General features: G+C 44.2%; 1 protein-coding gene and 1 long non-coding RNA gene across 3 annotated transcripts in view; one reads left to right on the top strand and one right to left on the bottom strand.

Annotated features, from left to right (window-relative positions):
- The window catches only part of LOC115094208, a 52,830-nt gene that overhangs the window by 8,442 nt on the left and 22,736 nt on the right, over window positions 1–21,652 (bottom strand). The window contains exon 3 of the long non-coding RNA XR_003857508.1: window positions 1,886–1,957. This is a non-coding gene — a long non-coding RNA (uncharacterized LOC115094208). The remainder of the gene's footprint in view (window positions 1–1,885; window positions 1,958–21,652) is intronic.
- LOC115094207 (ADP-ribose pyrophosphatase, mitochondrial-like) overlaps window positions 358–21,652 on the top strand; it is a 28,221-nt gene continuing 6,926 nt past the window's right edge. The window contains exons 1-7 of one of the 2 annotated variants that reach the window (XM_029607012.1): window positions 358–425; window positions 2,140–2,348; window positions 2,968–3,198; window positions 3,482–3,577; window positions 19,905–19,991; window positions 20,330–20,441; window positions 20,606–20,752. In XM_029607012.1, the coding sequence (XP_029462872.1) occupies window positions 2,209–2,348; window positions 2,968–3,198; window positions 3,482–3,577; window positions 19,905–19,991; window positions 20,330–20,441; window positions 20,606–20,752 (813 nt within the window). In that variant the 5' untranslated portion in view covers window positions 358–425; window positions 2,140–2,208. The remainder of the gene's footprint in view (window positions 426–2,139; window positions 2,349–2,967; window positions 3,199–3,481; window positions 3,578–19,904; window positions 19,992–20,329; window positions 20,442–20,605; window positions 20,753–21,652) is intronic. The other variant, XM_029607013.1, reaches the window with a different exon arrangement.

The raw sequence follows: 21,652 nt of genomic DNA, 5'->3' as shown, positions 1-21,652 counted from the left end.
GAGTGCATTTTTACTCCTGATGCAGCACCGTTTGGGAGTTTAAAACAGTTTTTAGTATATGTGTTCAGAAGCTGCACTGAATTTCAGCGTGCAGTTTGAACGCTGAGCTTACACGGTAGCAGCCCCGGAAAGGCGGCTACAGATGGCGGCCGCTTTGAAATAGCCTGGCAGAGTGTGGCTGCATTCCATCGTAGGAGAGGGAGACCCGCTGTGCGCAGGTGCACCACAGCGCTCTCCGCCTGCACGCACGAGACCCACCGCGGTTGCGACAGAGAAGCGCAAGCCAATGGGAAAGTTGTGGGGCGGAAGAACTGGAAGACGAGTTACAGACAGGAGTTGGGGGGGGCGGAAGTGAGCCTGCCGGAAGTGCCAGCGCTGTCTTATAGTGGAGGCTGCTGTGTGAGCGGGCAAAGGGCGTGGAGCCGGTGAGTGAGCAAGGAGGGTACAGGCTGGCAGCAAGTGCTTTCCACGATAATGCTGCAGCCGTTTTCCCTAACCAGCCTGCTGATAGGGCGTGTGGGTGGTAGGCTTCTCACTGACTGCACACGCAGTGGCAGCCCAAGAGTGGGAGTGTATATCGGAGATGAATGTCTGTGTCTGAGGGTGTGGTTTGGTGAGAGTGACTGTATCTGTTTCAGAATACGTGTATGCCAATAAAATTTCCTGATTCGGTGTGTGTGTGTAAAGTCTCTGTCACGGACAGAGATCTTGCTGATAAAGCAGTCCAATGGAGCAAGGAATTACAAAAAACAGCAAACTCTACAGTACCACCATCTCTCATATCATTGCATCTATCTGTCCTAACTGAACCCTAATTCGAAATCCACTAGTCAGCTTTAAACAAATAACAGACTTTTAGACCCTTTATGTGTGCTGTTTTGTCATCATTTTTTTTTTTTATTATTTCATTGCTTTGCATTTAAAACTTTTTTTTTCTTCACCTCAGGGATAGTATCCAAAGAATTCACTGCCAAGTTGAATATGTTGGGCTTTTTCTTTTTCAGTATAAAAAAAATGTGGCTAAATTTGGGCTGATTTTGATGTGACACTTGGCTCGTTTTGAAGTGGCTTTGGGCTGTAAATTGAATTGACACTTAGCAACACTTTGTTTTGATATTGTTTCTCCACTAATCTATCTTTTCTTTGTTTTTTATATTGCACCACTAATCTATCTTTAATTTCCTTCTGCGTATTCCCTATTGGGATAATTTTAGAATTTAACTTTAAATTCTGATTCTAATCCACTTTGGGACTAATTTGGAAATGGTAGAATATCAAAATGGTCTATAAATAAAATGGCCTTATTAATTGCACCCAAAAAACAAAGCGGAAACCGATCAATAATGCTGATCTGTGAAGAAAACAAAGATGATAAGTTCCTATGTTCAAAATCCTTCAGTTGGAAGCTTCAGAAAATTGCTGGGACAATGCTTAAAGTCCATGTCACCAGTGTATAAAATCGTCTCCGTTTGTTGCACCAAATGTCTGAGACCCATCACTGTCATCGTATATTAATTATCTCAAGAGCAGTGTCAGATTCACATTAATAGATTATCGAACCTGCATCGCATAGCCGAAAGAAAGATTTTGAACATAGGAATTTATCAGTACCGCCCCTGAGGCAGCTCTCACAAGAGCGAAACTCGGCCAGAGTCGGGCACAGTTCTAATAAAGAATCCCTTTGACACCGATCATCTTTGTTTTCTTCGCTTATTAATTGCACTGCTGATGACCTTAGGAGCCATGCAAGTCTTGAGTGTCATACAAAGGAGGAAGGCGAGAGGCTGTGCAGGATTGCTCCTCAGTGTGAAGGGAGAAGCTGTGTAATTGGTACCATGATGAAAGGTGATTTGAAATGAGGAAGTAACAGTGGCATGCATGATACCTGATGGATGAGGAGAGAGCTGGTGCACGTGGTTTCTGATGAAAGAGGTACGAAAATCATATATGACTGTCCCTAGTGAAGGGAAAAAAGAAGATAAAATATACTGAATCTCTATTTCATATATTACTGGCTCAATGTTAATATTCCTTTACTGCCTCTGATGTTTCCTATGTGTCCAAAACAATAAAATCTAAATTGAAAAAAAAAATACTGAATCTCACTAGTTTCTTCTTAACTTTGGATCTTTATCCCAGGCCCAAGGCTCCCGGCAACAATCCAGCAGGGCCACCCAAACCACTTCATTTTATGTCAACGTCCCTGTGATGTCACGGCGTGGTCTGGTGTGCACCATCACTGCAGTGTCTCTCACCGTGACCCTCTCTGCTGTCACCGCTGCCAGTAGACCCTCAGCCTACTGCCCCCACAGGCCTCTGGACACCCTTTTCAGAGAGCCAACCTGCAGGTACAAACTACACCTCGACACACTGCTCCATCACAAGACAGGTGTAACGGGGAAGAAGCAATTCAGGAAACGCATACATGCATGCGTCAGAACAAGCTCAGCATGGGCAAGAGCAGTGCAAGCTTCTCTGCCACATAACAAAATTCTCCAGCCATGAAGGCAGAACAGTAATCGAGTGATTTAGGCGACTCAGTAGTGGGTGCATTACAAACTAGGGGCGGTTTTCAAATTGGCTGTGTTGGCACAAAGTGTGCACCTTACTCTTCGCCTGTAGTCTTTGCCTTAGCTGCTTTTTTCTTTTGAAGATTACTGTGGGTTCAGATTATGTGCCAGTCATTGCACCTGCTTTTTGTGTGGTTAGGATTTAATTCAAAAAGTAACTGCGTAGAAATGAAAACTATTTATGCCTGTACTTTTCCTCCCTCTACCTAAATGTGTCCCAGGTAATTTCTCTTAGTGCAGCTAAAAGTATGCACAATGTGCTTTTAGCCACATTGAGGGCAATTTTCAGACAGCCAGTTTATGCAGGCAACTCTTCACCTGTTGCGATTACTGTGGAACTTGCCCTCTAAATGTCTGTGCAGGTACTGACTGTGTTTCTCTCCTTCTCTTCTTCCAGAGCTGCTACTGTTACCCATCACTTTCATTCTTCGCCCTACTGTCCTGTCATTATGTCGGGCCTGCTCCATACCAAGGCACGGACCACTCCGTACCCAGGGTCACAGGTCAAGCGTGCTGTGGTGCCAGATGACATGGTCAGTTGGTCAGTGTCGTGGCCGGAATACAAGCCCGTGGAGTATACTGCACCCGCAATCCTGGCACGGCCAGTGTGGGCCGACCCTCTCATTGGGTGAGGAGAACCAGTGTTTCCAGTACCTTTTGCATGTTTGGTCTGTTAAAGTAGTCTTCACAGGAAGAAGGAAAGTTCCTACATGCAGCAAGTAAATTGCCGTGTGTATGTGAGCGTGCATAACTGACCTACAAATATACCGTAAATCCCAGTTTCCCAAGCCCCTGCAAAAAGAGGGGTAGTATATTAAGCTCTGGATGTGTTTGTAGTGCTTGCTTCCATTTGGGGCTGGGAGTTACCATTTCCTCTTCATTCCGTTTTTCTTTTGTTCCTCTTCCCCCAGAGAAAAGAATTTTTCTCCTAGGTTTAATGAGCTGGATGGACAGGTGCAGAGGAAGAGCCTAAATGGGCTCTACCAGCTGGAGAATGGGCAGCCCAGGTTGGTGCAACTATCCCCAAATTCCTCTTTCCTTGATCACCTGCACTCACTGTCTCTGCTTCCCATTCACCCTGATTTGCTGCAGTGAGTCTTCGGTGCCTCCTTCCCACAGTGTCCCTTATCCCTTTCAGTATCTGTCTCTGGTGCCTCTCTCCCTGTGGTTAATATCTCTGACTCTCTGGTATCTCTCTCTCCCTCTCTCTCTCTGGTGCCTACTTTTCTCCTTGATTCTCTATAGTGGTCTGTCTCTAGTTCTCCTTCCATTTCCTTTATTCCCTTCTCTGGTGCCTCCCTTCATCTCTCGTAGCTTCTCTCTCTATTTACATTTTTTTTGGTAATTTTTTAATTTATATTCTACCTTTCTGCCACTTCAAAGTGTATTGCATTAAGGTACTGTAGATATTTCCCTGTCCCCAGAGGGCTCTCAAACTTAACAAATCCCTCTATTTCTCTGGTTCTGTGCACTCGCTGTTCTTGGTGTGTGTGTGTCCTCTCTCTCTCGCTAATGTAATTAGGTAAGAATTAAAACTGTGAGCTGAAATTCAGCACTCGATTTAATGTACAGTAACTTTTTTTAACTTCCGATACAGTAAGCTAACAGTATATTAATGCATCAGGAGTTAAAATGCACACAGACTGGAAAATGATCACAGGGAAAAAGGCTTAGCGCACATTAAATATGATTTATGCACAGACAAAGATTGCAGCACAAAAAACATTTTTTGTACACACACAATGTATTTCCTAATCATCCTACTAAATCGGTGCAGATAAAATGGGTTTTACTCTGCCCCCAGCTGAAGGCGACAGGACATGTCTTTTTCTCTATGAAGTCATCATTGGATAAAGGGAGGTGCAGCCTGGCTGTGATGATCTGCAATAGCAAGCCTCCCTCCTGTTACAGAACATCCACATAGCTGGGGAGAGCCCTCAGGATGCTCATTTTGAGTGGTGGTGCTGTTTGTAATGGAACTGAGGGCAGCCATGGCGGATCTGTGTGAGAAGGATGCGGCTGCTAGTAGGAATAAGAATAGAGTCTTAAGTGGGAGACTAGACTGCTGGGACAGGGAGGTCAGTGTGAGACAGTTTGAGGAGATTTGATGGGGTGTGAGACTGTTGGGAACAGGGGTGGGGAGGAGGAAAGGGGTGAGAGTGAGACTCTCATCCTCCATGCTGTCTCTCATCACCAGGGTCTCTTTCTCATCATGTGAGGAGGGGCACTAACAGCGAGAGGAGGAGTGTTGAGAGAGAGAGAGATTTCTGGGGTCAAGGATTTAGCCTTAAGAGATTCCAGTTCAGGAAGCTTTCATGTCCTGAGATGACAGTTTGTACAAGCATTACCAAAATAATACATAAATGGGTTAAAAATAAATGCACAGTTTGTGAAAATGAGAGATATTAAGATGATTATGTGAAAATAGTTGAAATAGAATTTCTGTACTACTAGCCTGATGCCCTAGACATTTAGTTAATATGTATCAGAACATCAAAGTAGATCTAGATAAATACCTATTTTGTTGATCTATAGTATGAATGCTACTTTTGTAAACTGTTGTAATCTTCATTTGGAACGACGGGATATAAAATGTCTAAATAAGGGGGGCACTGTTTTGCTGGCTGATGAGAGCAGACGTATGATTGAAGAGCTCCGTCCCCCTCGGGCCTAAAATTATCTCATTGTGGCTCTCTAAGGACCAAAATTGAAGCAAAATTATCTCAGAACTCCTGTAGTTTGGGATTTCACCTACCCATGGCAGCTAAAAGGAAAACTACTGATTTAAAGCAATTTTCCTATGGATGACACGTGTCTGACTCGGGGCCTACCTCCGCGGATACCGCCTCGGACTCGACTGAGCACACGGATCCGATACCGGACACAGAACAGGGGGCTGAAATACCAGCCATTGCAGCTAGCGTGGAGACGGAGCTACGAGACGAAATTCGTTCCTGGTTCATTGAATTTAGGGCAGACCTCCGCCAGCACAAGTCCGACCTTATGGCAGCAATGGCCGACCTAAAAGAAGATCTCAATGCTCTCGGCAACCGAGTTGATGAGCTTGATACGCAAGCAGACCAACACGGAGAGCTTTTAAATGAGATGACTACCCAGCACTCCGCTATTAATATGGAAATCAAGGCGCTCGCTGACAAGGTCAAAGACCTTGAAAATCGCAGCCGGAGAAGTAATCTCCGTATCCGAGGAGTCCCGGACACGGCGGAGTATACAGACACGGAGGCAGTAGTAAGGCAGATATGCTCCTTTTAATCTCAATATTGATAGTTCGGAGCAGGATCCAGAGACAGAGTCTTCCCCTGCTATACGACTCGATAGGGCTCATCGCTTGTTGGGGCAACGCAGGGATTCAAGACCCCGTGATATAATCGTTTGCTTCCATGATTATGGACAGAAAACAAAAATACTCGATGTCGCTAGGAAAATTAAACATCTACAATGGAACAATCACGCGCTTGAAATTTATCAAGATCTAGCGCCTGTTACTTTAAAACGCAGATATGACCTTCGGGAAGTTAAGGCTAACTTAAGAGACTGTGCTATAAAATATAAGTGGACATATCCATTTAACTTACAGTTCCAGGTAAAGGGAATTGCTTACCGCATCACAAACTTAGAAGAAGCAGCAGAGGCCTTCCAGCAGGCGCAATTGCCTACCCACTTTCAGGCTCCCAAAATGGCGGCGGCTCCTGCAAAATTGAGCACTCTTCCACGCTGGCAGAGAAGCGGGCAAGGGCGGGAAACGCCTGCGCCAACTCTTACACATTGTTAAACCATTTCACCCGGTCCAAAGCTCCCCTGACAGAAGGGGTATATTTTAGGCTCTGAACTGCAGTTTTAGCTAGCAGATTCATAAGAGGAATTTTATAGCGGCCGAAATGCGTATGTCTTCCCCCCCCCCCCCCCCCCCCCCCCCCATTCAATTGCCGGCAATCTTCAGCATCTACAATCGCAGCAGCGGAGAAGGGCTGATGCTGTGCAGCACCACGTTCCTGAAATTCAGGAACGGAGCACTGATTACTACACGCTATAAGAGGGACTGGTGAATTTTAGCCTTGTCTGGTCGAATGACTGAACTTGGAGATTTGAATAATAGTGTTGGCCTGCTACAGGTTTTAAATTTTCATTATTGAATGGTTCTAGTGTTGAGTCTTTTCTATATTTTAGATTACACTGTTTATCTATTATTATTCGTATTATTGTGGGCCTGATGAGGGGGATGGGGAGGTCTGCTCTTTTAATGTACAGCCGGCTCCCCCTGGGGATTCTAACCCGGGAGGTTATGAGCAGGTTGGTTTCCATACTTATGGGATTGTTATTCGGGGTTCCTTCTTCTCTCAGATGAGTTGGTGAACGTCATCGAGTACTGTACACCTCTGGTTCAGAGGTATTTCCCTCCTCATACCATGCAGGGGATTTTAAGCAAGGGACTGTTCTTTTCCTTATTTTTTGATTAGATGGCTACCCGTATAATGTCATTAAATGTTAAAGGGTTAAATACGCCGAGGAAGCGCTCTCAGCTACAACGAGAGCTTCGTTCAAGTAACGCTGCCCTTGTTTACCTACAGGAAACGCACGTTAGGAAACATCATGAGCATCTTCTTGCTTTTCAGCAATATCCAGGGGCATATTGGGCAGCCAGCTCTAAAGATGCTAAATATATGGGGGTGGGGATACTGATAGCACAATCTTTTGTCCATGAAGTCCTATACCAGCAAGTAGATCGCTCTGGTAGATACATTTTACTAAAAATTAAAGTTGGCAACAAAGTGTATACATTACTAAATGTTTACTTCCCACATGCAAACCAGATTTCATTTTTTGGGATCCTGGACAGCTTATTCCACCAACACTCTGAGGGTGAGATTATACTTGGTGGGGATTTTAATGCTACTAGGGTTCCCAATTTAGATACGTCCACTAAAGGATCCACATCTAAGGGGGTGCGGAAGGCCTGGCGCGATTTCCTGGAGACCTGGAGTTTAGAAGATATATGGCGACAGAGAAATCCCAGATCCCGAACATACACTTCTTATTCCAAACCACACAACACGTACTCGCGCATAGATTATTTATTTGTATCTCGTACATCTCAGAACAATATAGGGTGGGTGGGCATTGAAAACGCAACTTGGTCGGATCATGCCCCCGTCTGGGTAGAGGTCAATATGCAAGATACTGATCCTGGCCTCCGCACTTGGAGACTTAATGATGCTCTACTGCGTGACTCTGCCTTTGTGCAAACTATGACCAAACAAATGCAAGAATATTTTGATCTCAATCAATCGGACGATATAGCTCCCACTACACTGTGGGATTGCTCCAAGGCAGTGGCACGTGGTATCCTCATTGGCCGGGCGGCATATTGTAATAAGGAGCGGGAAAAGAGCAGGCAGGCTTTGTTACGCGAATTAGATCACCTCACTAAGCAGCATACCCTCACCCTCTCACAAAAGATCTATCAACAGATAACACACGTCAGGGATTCCTTGAGCGCCTTGGATGATGCTGTTATTAGTCATAATCTATCCATGCTAAAACAGAAATTTTTTGAGGGTGGTAATAAGGCGGGTAAGATTCTAGCCCAGAAGCTGAAAGCCGCTCGGGCACTGACACTCGTAGTTAAGATAAGGGATAAGCAGGGAACGACTGTCACCTCCTCGACTGCCATTCGGAAGGCGTTCACTGATTTTTATGCTACTTTATATACTTCAGTGGACAATATCTCCGATACCGCCATTCAGCACTATTTAGACAGTCACTTTACCGACTCTATCTTCTGTGAATGGTGAGATGTTGGATAAACCTATTTCCCAATTAGAAGTGATGGAGGCGATTAAAACACTGAAGGTCAGGAAGGCACCAGGGATAGACGGCTTTACGGCCAGTTACTACAAAACGTTCTCTAATATCTTGGTAGCCCCCCTTACGGACCTGTTTATTTATTTATTTATTTATTTATTAACTTTTATTTACCGACATTCGTGAAACACATCATGCCGGTTTACAAAGAACTCAGGCGGGAAATACAATAAAACAATATAAACAATATAATAATATAATATAACAAGATAAAAAAATAACATTGAATAGCAGAAACAGGAGTCAGAAATACAAAATGAACCAAAATGGAGCAATAACAAAAGGGGGAGGAAGGCCGTAGGGAGGGAAGGAGGATAGGGGGGAGTGGGAAAGGGGGGCTGGGGAGCGGGAGGGGAAAGAGCATATCTAGATGAATATATAAACAAAGATAGAATAGAGGGAGACAATGTACAGGTACTATTAACTTAAGTAGTACTAAGGAAGTATTGGACATCCGGCCGTATTGATTGGGCGGCCGGATGTTTAACTCACTGCGAAGCGCAGGTAGTTTCACGGCAGATGCCAATACTGCAGGGATCTCAGTTATTGCCAAGCCCGGCAAGGACCCCAATGTTTGTGGCTTTTATAGGCCAATCTCTTTGATAAATATAGATTTAAAAATTTTGGCTCGGATTCTGACGGCTCGGTTGAACAGTGTACTGCCCAACCTGGTACATAGTGACCAAGTGGGATTCGTCCCCGGCCGTTTGGCAGCAGATAATGTACGTAGGATTGTGAACATTATTGATTATGTACATCATGCCCACATACCGACAGTGCTTCTCTCTCTTGACGCAGAGAAGGCGTTCGACTTAGTCCACTAGCCCTTTCTGTTTGCAACGCTGCAGCGCATGGGTTTTGGCATCTACTTTATTCAATGGCTAAGTAAGCTATATGACCGCCCAGCTGCCAGAGTCAAAATTAATGGAAAATATGGTGAGGCCTTCCCGATTGGCCGAGGTACCAGACAGGGCTGCCCGCTGTCGCCACTAATGTTTGCTTTGTTTTTGGAGCCCTTCACTACTCGAGTTCGAGAGCCATTAATGTTGCTGGTGTACCCCGGAATTCCTACCATTTCAAAATCTCACTATTCGCAGACGATATTATGTTCACTCTGACTAACCCACTCACCTCCCTGCAGGGGATCACTTCTAAGCTCCAGACCTTCAGCGGGGTTTCAGGGTTCAAGGTGAATTATGATAAATCCGAAATCCTTAATATTAACCTCCCAGATACGGAGGTGGAATCACTTAAAAAAACTCTTTCCCTTTAAATGGGCATCTAAAGCGTTAAAATACCTAGGCATTCGTATTGGGAACCATGCTAGCCAGCTTTTCGACCTTAACTATAAGCCTCTTATACAAAACATCCAGAGGGATTTGGGGAAATGGTCTAGAGATACCTTCTCTTGGTTGGGGCGTATTGCCATTGTCAAAATGAATGTCCTCCCTAGGCTCCTCTATTTTTTCACTACCATTCCCATTTACCTTCCCTCTCCAATACTTAGACAATGGCAAGCCCTTATTTTTGGATTCATCTGGAAGAAAAGGCTGCCCAGGGTCGCTCGCAGCACACTGTATACGCCAAAGATTAGAGGGGGGCTCAGTGTCCCGAATGTGGAATGGTATTATTGCGCAGCGCAACTTAGAGCACTTGTTATACTTCATAGAACTATAAGGTTGCCGCAGTGGACTCTATTCGAGCGCACTTTCTCGGGCACACAACCGTTATCGGCGCTGCCCTGGCAACCCAAACATACGTGGCAGGGAATCACTTATATACCTTAAGCTTTAGCAACCACACTTAAACTATGGGTAAAATGGAAACCTCTTCTTGTTGGCCCAGAGCACTATACTGTGCTTACTCATATATTTGCTAATGCACTGCTCCCTAAGCCCTGTTTGACAGAAGCAGCCTATCAATGGGTACAAGCAGATATCTCCCATTTAGAACATGTACAGAATCAAGGAACGCTGGTGTCTCCTGAGGAATTGCGCTCTCGCTATTCATTGAACTCTGTCGATTTTCTATTGTATGCTAAACTGTATCACATTATTAAAAGGGCGCTTAGGACAGGTACTATGCGATTGACCAGTACGCTTTTTGAAAACTATTGCTCACATGCCAATCAAATCAACGGACTTATCTCAAATATCTACCAGATCCTAGGAGGACGCACGGCACTGCCATTTCGCCAACAAACTGTATGGACTGCGGATCTTGAGCAAGATCTATCACCCACAGATTGGGATCTCATATTTTTGAATGCGTATAAATGCTCTATATCGGCTAGGCTCCAAGAGAACTGCTACAAGATGCTCTACCGTTGGCACTACTCCCCGGACAGAATACACAGGGTGATTCCTACTGCATCGAAGTACTGCTGGCGCCAATGTGGAAAGGTAGGAACATACTATCATGTGTGGTGGCAGTGCCCACGGGTATCTACGTTCTGGCAGAAGATTATTACCTGGGCTTCTAATATCTTATCCATGCCTTTACTGGTCAAACCCTGGCACGCTCTCTTGAGTCTTCCACTGGAAACTATTAGCAAGGACGCTCAACGTTTTCTGCAACAAGTTTTCATTGCCACAGACTGGCGCGTCGCTGGAAGGATAGCCTGGTGCCTAGCCTACCTGAGGTTCAACAGACACTTCATGGTACTTACCAACTTGCTCGCCTTACTGCAACTCATCATGACCGGCTGCCAACATTTCTCAAGACTTGGGGATCATATCAGGTCTGGATGGCAGCTCAGGAGTAAAGATGTCCGCAGTACTGACCGGGACATGATTATGGGGTCTAATTCTTCAGATTCTCTGGAGTCTGACTATACGCACTCCCTTGTATATACGTAATTTTAACACTGCATGGTGTATAACAAAGATATTATTCTTTATCGGTGTCACCATCTTATAACCTTAGTCTACTGTCTTACATGCTGAGAGGAGAAGAGGGAAGGGGAGGGTGGGAATACAATGTTCTAAAAAATTTTTTCCTATTGAAGCACTGGAGTACATGTTGAATTTGTAATTTCATTATTGGTGCAGATATTCTTGTTGCATGTGGTTTGGTTTGTATTATTGTACCGCTATACTTCCTTTGCTTTAATAAAAATGTTTTAAATAAGAAAAAAAAAGTCTAAATAAAATAACAGCGATAAACAAAATAAAATTACAGTTTAAAGAGAGGACAATCGAGAAGAATTCTCAAGTTTTGGTATTGGTCCATATTGTACCTTGTCTGATTGTTTCTAGCCTTCTGGCAAGATTCAACATTTTGTTTCTATGTTTTTGTAGTAGAGACTGGATGAACCTTTGGTGTGAGAATGGTATTTTGTTAATTATTTTATGATGGTGTCTTTTTAGATGTTTTATGCTTTACATTCTTGTTGTAAAGCTCCCAGTGTCTCCTTTGGATGAGGAAGTATATAAATGTGACTGTTCTGATTTCCCAGGATTTTTTCCTGCTCATTCTTTTGTGGGAAGTGTTTGATTTTCTCAGGAAATGTGAGTCTTTTGATGTCTTTGTATTTTGCACAGTATGCATTTCTGTTTTTCCAATGTTGCACTGCAGGCAGAGTCTGGCCTTTTTGGATTTCCAGTTCAGCATTTGTCTGTCTATTTCTAACTTGTGATTATTTATTCTGTATTTGATGAAAGTCTGCTTTGCCTATGTGACTGAGGTGACTTAATCTGCTAGCATGTTGTTTCTGTGTAGGGATCTGTAACAGTTCAGTTTTTTTTCTATTTTCTAATCTGCAGGTCCCAATACAAGGGTGTATTGTGTTCTAGGGGCGTGGTTCTCAACCTTTCACGAATATTACTACTTAACACTTCTATAGTGCTACACAATATACACAGCGCTGTACAAAAAGACAGTCCCTGCTCAATAGAGCTTACAGTCTAATCAAGACAAACATACCCACAGACTTCTAGCCTATACAGCTTGTCTGAAAATTACCCTCAAAATATTTAAAGCACCACCATAAGAACATAAGCTGCTATGTCAGACCAAGGGTCCAGCAAGCCCAGCATCCTGTTTCCAACTAGCCAATCCAGGTAACCAGTACCTGGCAAGTACCCAGACGTTAAATAAAGCCCATGCTACTAAAGCCAGTAATATGCAGTGGCTATTCCCTAAGTCAGCTTGATTAACAGCACAACTAAGCTCTGTAATTTCCAAAGGATGTGGTTAGTGTAGCTGAGTTTAAAAAAGGTTTGGATTAGTTCCTGGAGGAGAAATCCATAAACTGCTATTAATAAAGTTGACTTGGGGGAATAGCCTTTGTTATTACTGACATTAGTAACATGGGATCTGTTTAATGTTTGGGTACTTGCCAAGTAATAGTAACCTGGATTAGCTACTGTTAGAAACAGGATACTGGGCTTGATGGACCCTTGGTCTGACCCAGTATGGCAACACTTTTATGTTCTTTTTTTTTTTTTTTTCTTATGTCCTCCTCCAGGAACTTATCTAAACCTTTTTTAAACCCAGATACACTAGCTTCCCTAATCACATCCTCTGACAATGAATTCCAGAGCTTAATTGTACACTGAATGAAAAATACTCTTTTCCAATTTGTTTTAAATGTGCTACTTGCTACATGAAGTTATCTTCCTAGTTCTTTTATTATCTGAAAGAGTAAATAACTGGCTCACACTTATTTGTTCTAGTCATCCCATGATTTTATAGACCTCTATCATACCCCCCCCCCCCGGTTGCAGACTATTTAGAAATTTGTTAGGTGTACTCTAAAGCTTTACTTTACCTACAAGAATATAGCTGGCATGGCTCAGATCTGTTTGCCTAGTGCCCATCTATCTTATTCTTGGGCTCAGCCAAAATATCAGTTCTGCTTACTGTAGTGCTCATGTCACGGCCTAGCTGAGCAGAGGCTGGACTGCTCCTTCAACAACAGTGCTTGTTTGGGTTATTTCCCCTGTTGAGCAATTTCACTTCTCAGGGCTTTTTGGTTTTTCCTTGGTGGAGTAGGCCTCGAGGCCCATTCCAGATTCCTTAGTGGTCCGGGGTGGAGCTTGCTCACTGAATCTCTGGCAGTTCCCTCCCCTCCTCCTCTCCCCTTTCTTTCGGGCTCATACAGTACAGTGCGCTCCAGTGGAGTGCACTGTTAGCCCAGGTTTGGACGTGCGTTTGACGCGCTAGCTTTACCCCTTATACAGTAAGAGAATCCCCCCCCCCTCCTGAAACTAATAGCGCCCGCAACATGCAAATGCATGTTGATGGCCCTATTAGTTATTCCCGTGCGATACAGAAAGTAAAATGTGCAGCCAAGCCGCACACTTTACTTTCAGAAATTAACGCCTGCCGGCACCGGGAAAGTGTAGAGAAAAGCAGAAAAAACTGCTTTTCTGTACACCCTCAGACTTAATATCATAGCGATATTAAGTCGGAGGCCCCAAAATTTAAAAAAAAATTAAAAATCGGCCCGTGGGTCGGAAAACGGATGCTCAATTATGCCGGTGTCCATTTTCCGAACCCGTGGCTGTCAGTGGGTTTGAGAATAGACGCCGGAAAAATTGAGCGTCGGCTGTCAAACCTGCTGACAGCTGCCGCTCCTGTCAAAAAGGAGGCGTTAGGGACGCACTAGTATCCCTAGCGCCTCTTTTTACCGCAGGCCCTCATTTAAATACTGGATTGTGTGCCCAGAAGAGTGGCCTGGGCGTGTGTTGGAAGAGCGGGCGCTCGCCTCAGAGTGCCGGCTCTCCCACCAATTTTACTATATCGGCCTGTTTGTAGCAAACCCTCCAGAAAGGTTTATTTAAAAAAAAAAAAAAAAGTTGGATTACTGGGAATAGTTCACAGAGGGAGAGTGTTTTTGTGCAGCATCTGCAGGACCTGGCTGCTTTTGAAGGGGTAAGTGCTGTAGAGCAACCTGAACCAGTTTTCCCTCATGGCCTATTTCTGATTCCTTTAAAAAAAATAACAAAATGAGAGATTAACTCACCACCAGAATGAATTGCAGTCAGAGATGTGCTGCTTGTGGAGCCCGCCATGTTTATACTATGGCGGGCTCATTCTGCCCCACATGTGATGCTCATATAGGGACTCCTTCAACAGATTCAATCTCACACTTTTTGTGTTCTTCCGTTCCCACAGAGCAAGAGGAGCAGGCAGCTACTGAGGTGGTAGGGGATGCTGTCAGCTTCTAACTCCCTTGTTGGCTGTCTTCAGCACCATTTTCTGATGAATCTGCCTTGCAGATGGGGACCTCTGGCCCTCTTCCCTGAGGGGGATGCAACCTGGGATTTCCCTGGGATGTAGGTACCTCTCATTAAGAGTATTTTTCCTGTAATGTGTATGCAGAGGCCTGGTGAAGTGGTTTACCATCAGTCTTGAGGCTTGGCATAGGTTCCATTCCTCTTAACTATCATGATTGTACCTCGAATTGACCAAGGATGGCTCCAGATGCCTTGTATTTCCTTCCACCTCCTCTGAAGCCCCTAGGGGATTGAGCATGGCTAACCAGTTAGACTCATAATTCATTGAACTGTTTGGAAAAAGGGGAATGCTCTTCCAAGGATGAGGGCTACTTTGTTGTTAAGACTCTTCCATAAGGAAGTGGTGTCCCCTCTCATTACTCAAGTTGTTTTCTCACTGAAGATGTCAAAATCTAAGGTAGAATCTATGAAGGGCGATCTGATTTTGGAGAGAATTTGCAAGTCTCCGAAGGTCTTTTCGCTCCAAAAAACCTTGAAACGAATGGCACTGGCAAAAAAAGAAACTCCCCTCAGGGAACGTTTAAGGGGAGTGAAATTATGAACAAATGGTGCCCCCTACATGTGGAGGGCAAGAGCCTCCAGATTTCTCATGTGAATGTTCTGGTGTCTGCTGTAACACCCAAGCCTACTATACCAGTATAAGGTGGTGTAGCTCTAAAGAACCTGTAGGATAGGAAGACTAAGACCTTCCTAAAATGGGCCTTTTCAATGGCAGCACTGGCCATACAATCCATTTATTTGTGAAGAATATATTACTCGGGCTGTGGTCCGCTGGATTCAGCAGTTTCCTGAAAGTCCAGAGCCAAACACAATTGGAATTGGGCATTGGCTTTTTGACAGATGCAATGTATGATCTTTTAAGGTTCTTCTTTAGTTCAGTGCCCTCAGCCACAGACACCATAGCCAAAACTAGCCTCAATAAGCTACCCTTTAAGGGCACGTTACTGATTGATGAAGAGCAGGAACAGCTGCTCAAGTATCTGGGAGAATTCAAGCCCCAGAGGCTTCCTTAGGATAAACCCTGTTTTGGGGGTCTCAAGGCAACAGGACCCACAATCACTTCTGGGAATCCTATAGATTCAGGCTAAGGAAGTAGACTCCCTCCCAGGGGAGTCATTTTCACAGCAGGAATCATTCCTTTCTTGGGGCCAAGAAGCCACACTTCTGGGAGGTGTTTGATTGTAACAATGAGGTACGACCTTCCAAAGTCAGCTTCAATAGTTCTTCTAGGAGTGTACTTGCATCGCATTAGTTCAGCAGGTCTTAGATATTGTGCAGATGGGATATGCCTTGGATCTTGCAATTCCCCCTGCATATTGATCACCAGGAAAGAAGTGGTAAGAGCTACCGTGGAACATTTTCAAAGGTTGGAAGTCATGATTCCAGTCTCAACTGAGGGCCAGAAGCCAGGGTCAGGGCAGATAGTAAGATTTATTTTGTGGTCCCACTCTGTCTTAGACCTGAAAGGTGTCATCAAGTGCCTCCAGGTTCCCCATTTCAGAATGGAAACTCGTCATGCTGTTATAGTGGCAGAAAGGATCTGGCAGAGACCTCTTTTCATATTCCCATTTAGGAAGATGATCAAAGATTTGTGTTTTAATTTGATTTATATTCCGCCTGTCAGACACTTCAAAGCAGAATTACTGTAGGTAATTCTGTATCACCAGCGATACAATTTAAGTTTGTACATGAGATAATGGAATGTGAAGTGACTCGCCTAAGATTGCAAGGAACGGCAGCAGGATTTGAATCCTAGCTTGCATGGTTCCATGGATTTTGTGCCCTAGGACAACATTTCTAGTTCAAGGCTCTGCTGTTCAGAGTCTATAGACCCAAGCATATTTACTAAGATAATGGTTCGATAAGGCAGCATGCTGCATCGCTATCTGGATGATTGTCTTGAAATGATTTGGCCCTAAAAAGCCAATCAATTGGCATCTGCCAGAATAATCAAAGTCTTAGAATGCCTAGGTTAGGTGGTAAGTTATTTAAAGAGCAGACCAAACCCCTTACAGTCCTTAGTTCTTGGGAGACCAGTTTGATAGGAAAATGGGATGTGACTTCCTAACCCAAAAAAGGGTTGACCAAAATAGTAGGGCAAGTGTGAACATTTGTTGCAAATGGCACCTAAAGCGTGGCACTATCTCCAACTTTTTGGGGCTTACAGCAGCCACCTTGGACTTAGTTCTGTGGGCCAGGGTTCACATGCGTTTCCTGCAGTTGTCCTTGATGTCCTGTTGTAGTCCTGAGACTTGGGGAACCAAGGTTCGTCTGGCCATGCCATTCCTAGTGATGGACAGCCTGACGTGATGGGCGATGCTCTCAAATTTGTTGAAAGGAATGGATTTGGACTTTTCCTCCTGGATCATAGTAACCTCAGACACGAGTGCAGGGGGGGAGGGGGCTTACTGTTGTGCCCTGTGACTCAGGAGGAAGCCTTTTGGTTCATAAACAGGCTGGAAACTACAGCTATGAGGCTAGCCTTGGTATAGTTCCTTCCATTAGTGAAGGAAAACTCAGTTCAAGTGCTGTAAAAAAAAATGCCACAGTGAACAAGCAAGGGGAATTCTAGGTTGGCCCGTGAGATCTATTATTCCAGTGGGTGGAGCAGAATTTGATTCACTTTTTAGTAGCTCACATTGCAGGAGAAGAAAATGTCCAGGCCAACTTTCTCAGCAGAAGCATTCCAAATCATAGTTAATAATGGACCAGTAGGGCATTCCCTTTTGTGGACCTGATGACAACCCACAGGAATTCCAAGGCTGATGGTTTTTTAGTTCTTGGAATAGATGCCTTGATTCTGCCATGGCCAGTGGATAGGCTTCTTTGTCTTTCTACCGTGGCCCTCTCCTAAAGGATAGAGGATTTCTTGTTCACAGAGATACTGGTAGCTCCGTATTGGCCAAGAAGACCTTGGTATGTGGACCTGGTAAAGACATGGCCTATTATTGCAGGGCCCAGTTTTGATGGAGGATCTTTCTCCATTTTGTCTTACAGCTTGGCCCTTGAAAGAACTCTCTTGCGCATGTTCAGTGGCATCTCTTTGAGAGTTTTTATGAAGCGCTATCTGTTTCACCCTCTAGGGCAGACATTGTATACATTCTGGCCTTCCTTCTAAAAGGCCTAGACAAGGAGCTAGCACTTGGTTCTCTAAAGGCGCAAGTTGCAGCCATTTCCTGCCACAGAGGTCAGGTCAAAGGTTTCTCTGTGACTGTGCATTTAGATGTAGTCCATTTCTATGAGGAGTCAAGCATATCCACCCTCCATTTCAGTCCTTGGTTCCTCTGGGACCTTAAATTGGTCTTCAGTGCATTGGTAGGCTCACCCTTTTGAGCCTTTGAAACAGACTTTCTAAAGGATCTTTCCTTGAAAATGTTTTTTCTGGTGGCTGTTTGCTCTACCGGATATATTTTGAACTGCAGATCTTATCTTGCAGAGACCTCTACCTGGTGTTTCTACTGAAGCTGTTTCCTGTTGGCCAGTTGTGTCCATTCTCCCAAAAGTGGTGTCGCTTTTTTGTTTGGATCGGTCAAATAAATCTCACTGCCAGCCTTCCAGGGGAGCAAATGTAACAGTAAAGAGAGCAGTCTCCATCCTTTAGTAGTCCAACGCATACTTCTCAGATATCTGAAGGTAATGAGCCCCTTTTGGAAAACAGTCAGGCTATTTGTACAGTTCACTGGTCCCCATGGGGTGAAGCAGCTTCCAAGATGGATCACGGAGGCAATTGTATTAGCATACTTGCTGAAGGGCCAAAAGGCATTGGAGGTGTTCCGTGCTCATTCTATGAGGGGCCAGGCATCATCATGGGCTGAATCCTTTGCAGGGGCTCCAGAGGATATCTGTAAAAAAGATACCTGGATGTCCTTGCATATTGAATGTACAAACCAAGTAAGCTGCTATGTTCGAGGTGGGGATTCTTAGAACATAAGATATACCATACTGGGTCAGACCAAGGGTCCATCAAGCCCAGTATCTTGTTTTCAACAGTGGCCAATCCAAGTCGCAAGTACCTGGCAGGAACCCACACATTAGATAAATCACAAGCTACTATTGTTTATTAATTACCATAATAGTTTATGGATTTTCCCTCTAGGAACTTACCAAACCTTTTTTAAACCAAGCTACACTTAACTGCTGTAACCACATCCTACGGCAATGAATTCCAGAGCTTAACTATGCGCTGATTGAACAAGATTTTTCTTCAATTTGTTTGAAATGAGCTACTTCCTCCCATCCAGGCTAGACTAAGCTTTGGTAATCCTACTTGTCTGGATTGGTCTAGTAAGATGATGAGAGGAAAAATGTATTGATACCTGTTAATTTCCTTTCTTTGAGTCCTATTAGACCAGTCCAGAACATAGTGGCTACACACACATATTTCTTTCTGCTTATCTATCCTTCGGAGGCAAAGGGATTGTGATCTTCTCCTTAAGGAAGCAGCTAGACCCATTCTTTTTCATTCTGTTCTGCTTCCTCTTCCTCACCTATCTCATCCTGTCTAAGGAATACTGGTAGAGGTTCCCTTCTCAAGGTATGGGTAAAGGTACTATTGATTTAGGGGCTTGCTCCATTGCTTTGACAGAAATTATTGGCAAGGGCCCAGGTTGTACCTCCCTTTATTCAGTGAAAATATCATGGAGAAAAAGGTGTTTCCTTTGTTTCCAACAGCTGGGGGGGGGGGGGGAGGGTGCTCAGTAAAACCCACTTGTCTGGATTGGTCTAGCAGGACTCAAGGAAAGGAAACTAATTGGTATGACTAAATGTCTCCTTTATGCACAGAAGACATGTTTTGTGAACAAAGCATGTTTTCTGCACATAAAATCCTGACTACAGGTCCTAGCACTGGAACTCTAGCTTCTAATCATAGACCAGAACTAGCATTTGAAATGTTATTCCACCTCTGACCAAGAGTAAAATTTCCAGTGGTTAAGAAAACAGCATGATTTAAGTCACTGCAACTTTCTGCTCTAGAGAATGATGCCTTCATTAGCATGGGATTTCCATGTGAGAGCGCTAAGCAATATGCAGTTTTAGCTTTTTTTTTTTTTTTTTTATGTGCACATTTTTATGTATGCAAAACTCATTTGCTGTATTGGGAGTATTGTGTGCACACGATTATGGGTAAAACTGTGTGCTTTCCTTAGTGCAGCTTATTACATCTGGCCCTTGGAACTTTAACTGACTTCCACCTATGCTCCTCTTTCAGAAATCCCTGTGGCCGCACTGGGATCACTGGCCGGGGCCTCCTGGGGCGCTGGGGCCCAAACCATGCCGCTGATCCCATTATAACAAGGTGAGCCATTGCCAGGGGTGTGGAGGACACTGGCAGGGAAGTCACTGCAGAAAGTTCTTTTCATCTCTGTGGAAGGGGTGAGAGGATCATTCTGAGAGCTCAGAGCAGGGTCACAGTCTGGTAGAAATTGTAATTAATGTTGAGGCTGCATGTTAAATGCGTGGATACCAAAGGTATAATATAGGGATAGGACAGGATAGTGAGATGGCATGCGTGAGGGAGCAAGAGAGGGACATAGAATGAGTGAGAAGAGAGATGGGGTGAGACAGAAGGAATAAGAGATGGAATCTTTTCTCTAAAGCTGAGGCCTGCTGCCTCCTTTGTTTGCTTCTCTGCAGGTGGAAAAGGGATGACGGTGGAATTAAACTGCAGCACTCAACATCAGGCAAATACATTTTACAGTTTGTAGCCATCAAGAGGAGAGACTGTGGAGAATGGGCTATCCCTGGGGTGAGCACAGTCAGTCACCTCGTATGACATGATTTTAAGTGTAAGGAGACCGGGGGCGGGGGGGGGGGGAGTGTGCTATTGCTGTATGAAATGCTCTTAACAACTTTAAAAGCGAGCTGTTGTCATGTCCACACCATTCTTCATGCCCTGTTTGTCTGGTTCAGGGAATGGTGGACTCAGGTGAGAAGATCAGTGCCACTCTGAAGCGGGAGTTTGGAGAGGAAGCACTGAACTCGCTGCAGAAATCCAGCGCAGAAAGGCAACGGCTGGAGGAGCAGCTGCAGCAGCTCTTCAGCCAGGAGCACTTTGTGGTAAGGCAGTTCCTTCACCTCCATAAACCTTGGGGCTTCTTCCACTCCCTTGCTTGTACAGGTCAAAAGACTGATGTATCCTTGGTACTGTACTTACATTAGTGATGTCTTGTGAGCGTTTCTCACCCCTCATACATCTGATCACATTTCCTCTGCTTGTGTGTGTTACTCTGTTCACATGTATGACTGATCACGTTTTCTCTGTGACTATTTAAGCAGGATGTACCCTAACCATGGTTACTATGGAAACAGAACACGACGGCAGGATGAAAACCTTACAGCCCATCCATATCTCCTGTTCAGCTTTATAATCCCTCAGAGATCCTATCTCCTTGTCCCAAGCTTTCTTGAATTCTGATGCTGCTCTCATCTCCACAGGAAGGATGGCTCATGCGTAACTATCCTTTCTGTAAAGAAATATTTACTTAGAATACTCCTGAGCTTACTCCCTTTTCTCTTTCACCTTCGTCTCAATGTCCCTAATTTCAGAGCTTCCTTTCAATTAAAAGAAGCATGCCTCTTGTGTATTATTCTTTGGAGGTATTTAAATGTATCTGCATTTCCCTTCCTTCCCTCAAGGTATACATGTTTAGATTAAGTCTGTCCCCATATGCTTTATGATGAAGACCATTTTATTAGCTGCCCTTTGGACCTACTTTGTCAAGTTCATATCCTTTTTAAAGGTGCAGTCTCCAGAACTGTACACAGAACTCCAAATAAGATATCAAGAGTCTTGGACAAAGGCAATATAACCACCTTCTTCCTGCTGGCTATTGTTCTTCCTATGCACTCCATTCATCATTCTGGCTTTTGCTGTCATCTTATCTACCTGTCTGGCTGAAGGGCCACCGTTTAATATCATCAGATATGATCATCCCTGTATCCCGCTCTTGTTTTGAG

Source organism: Rhinatrema bivittatum, chromosome 6, assembly GCF_901001135.1.
Source record: "Rhinatrema bivittatum chromosome 6, aRhiBiv1.1, whole genome shotgun sequence".
Classification (NCBI taxonomy): Eukaryota; Metazoa; Chordata; class Amphibia; order Gymnophiona; family Rhinatrematidae; genus Rhinatrema; species Rhinatrema bivittatum.
This window is presented reverse-complemented; position numbering and strand designations above follow the sequence as displayed.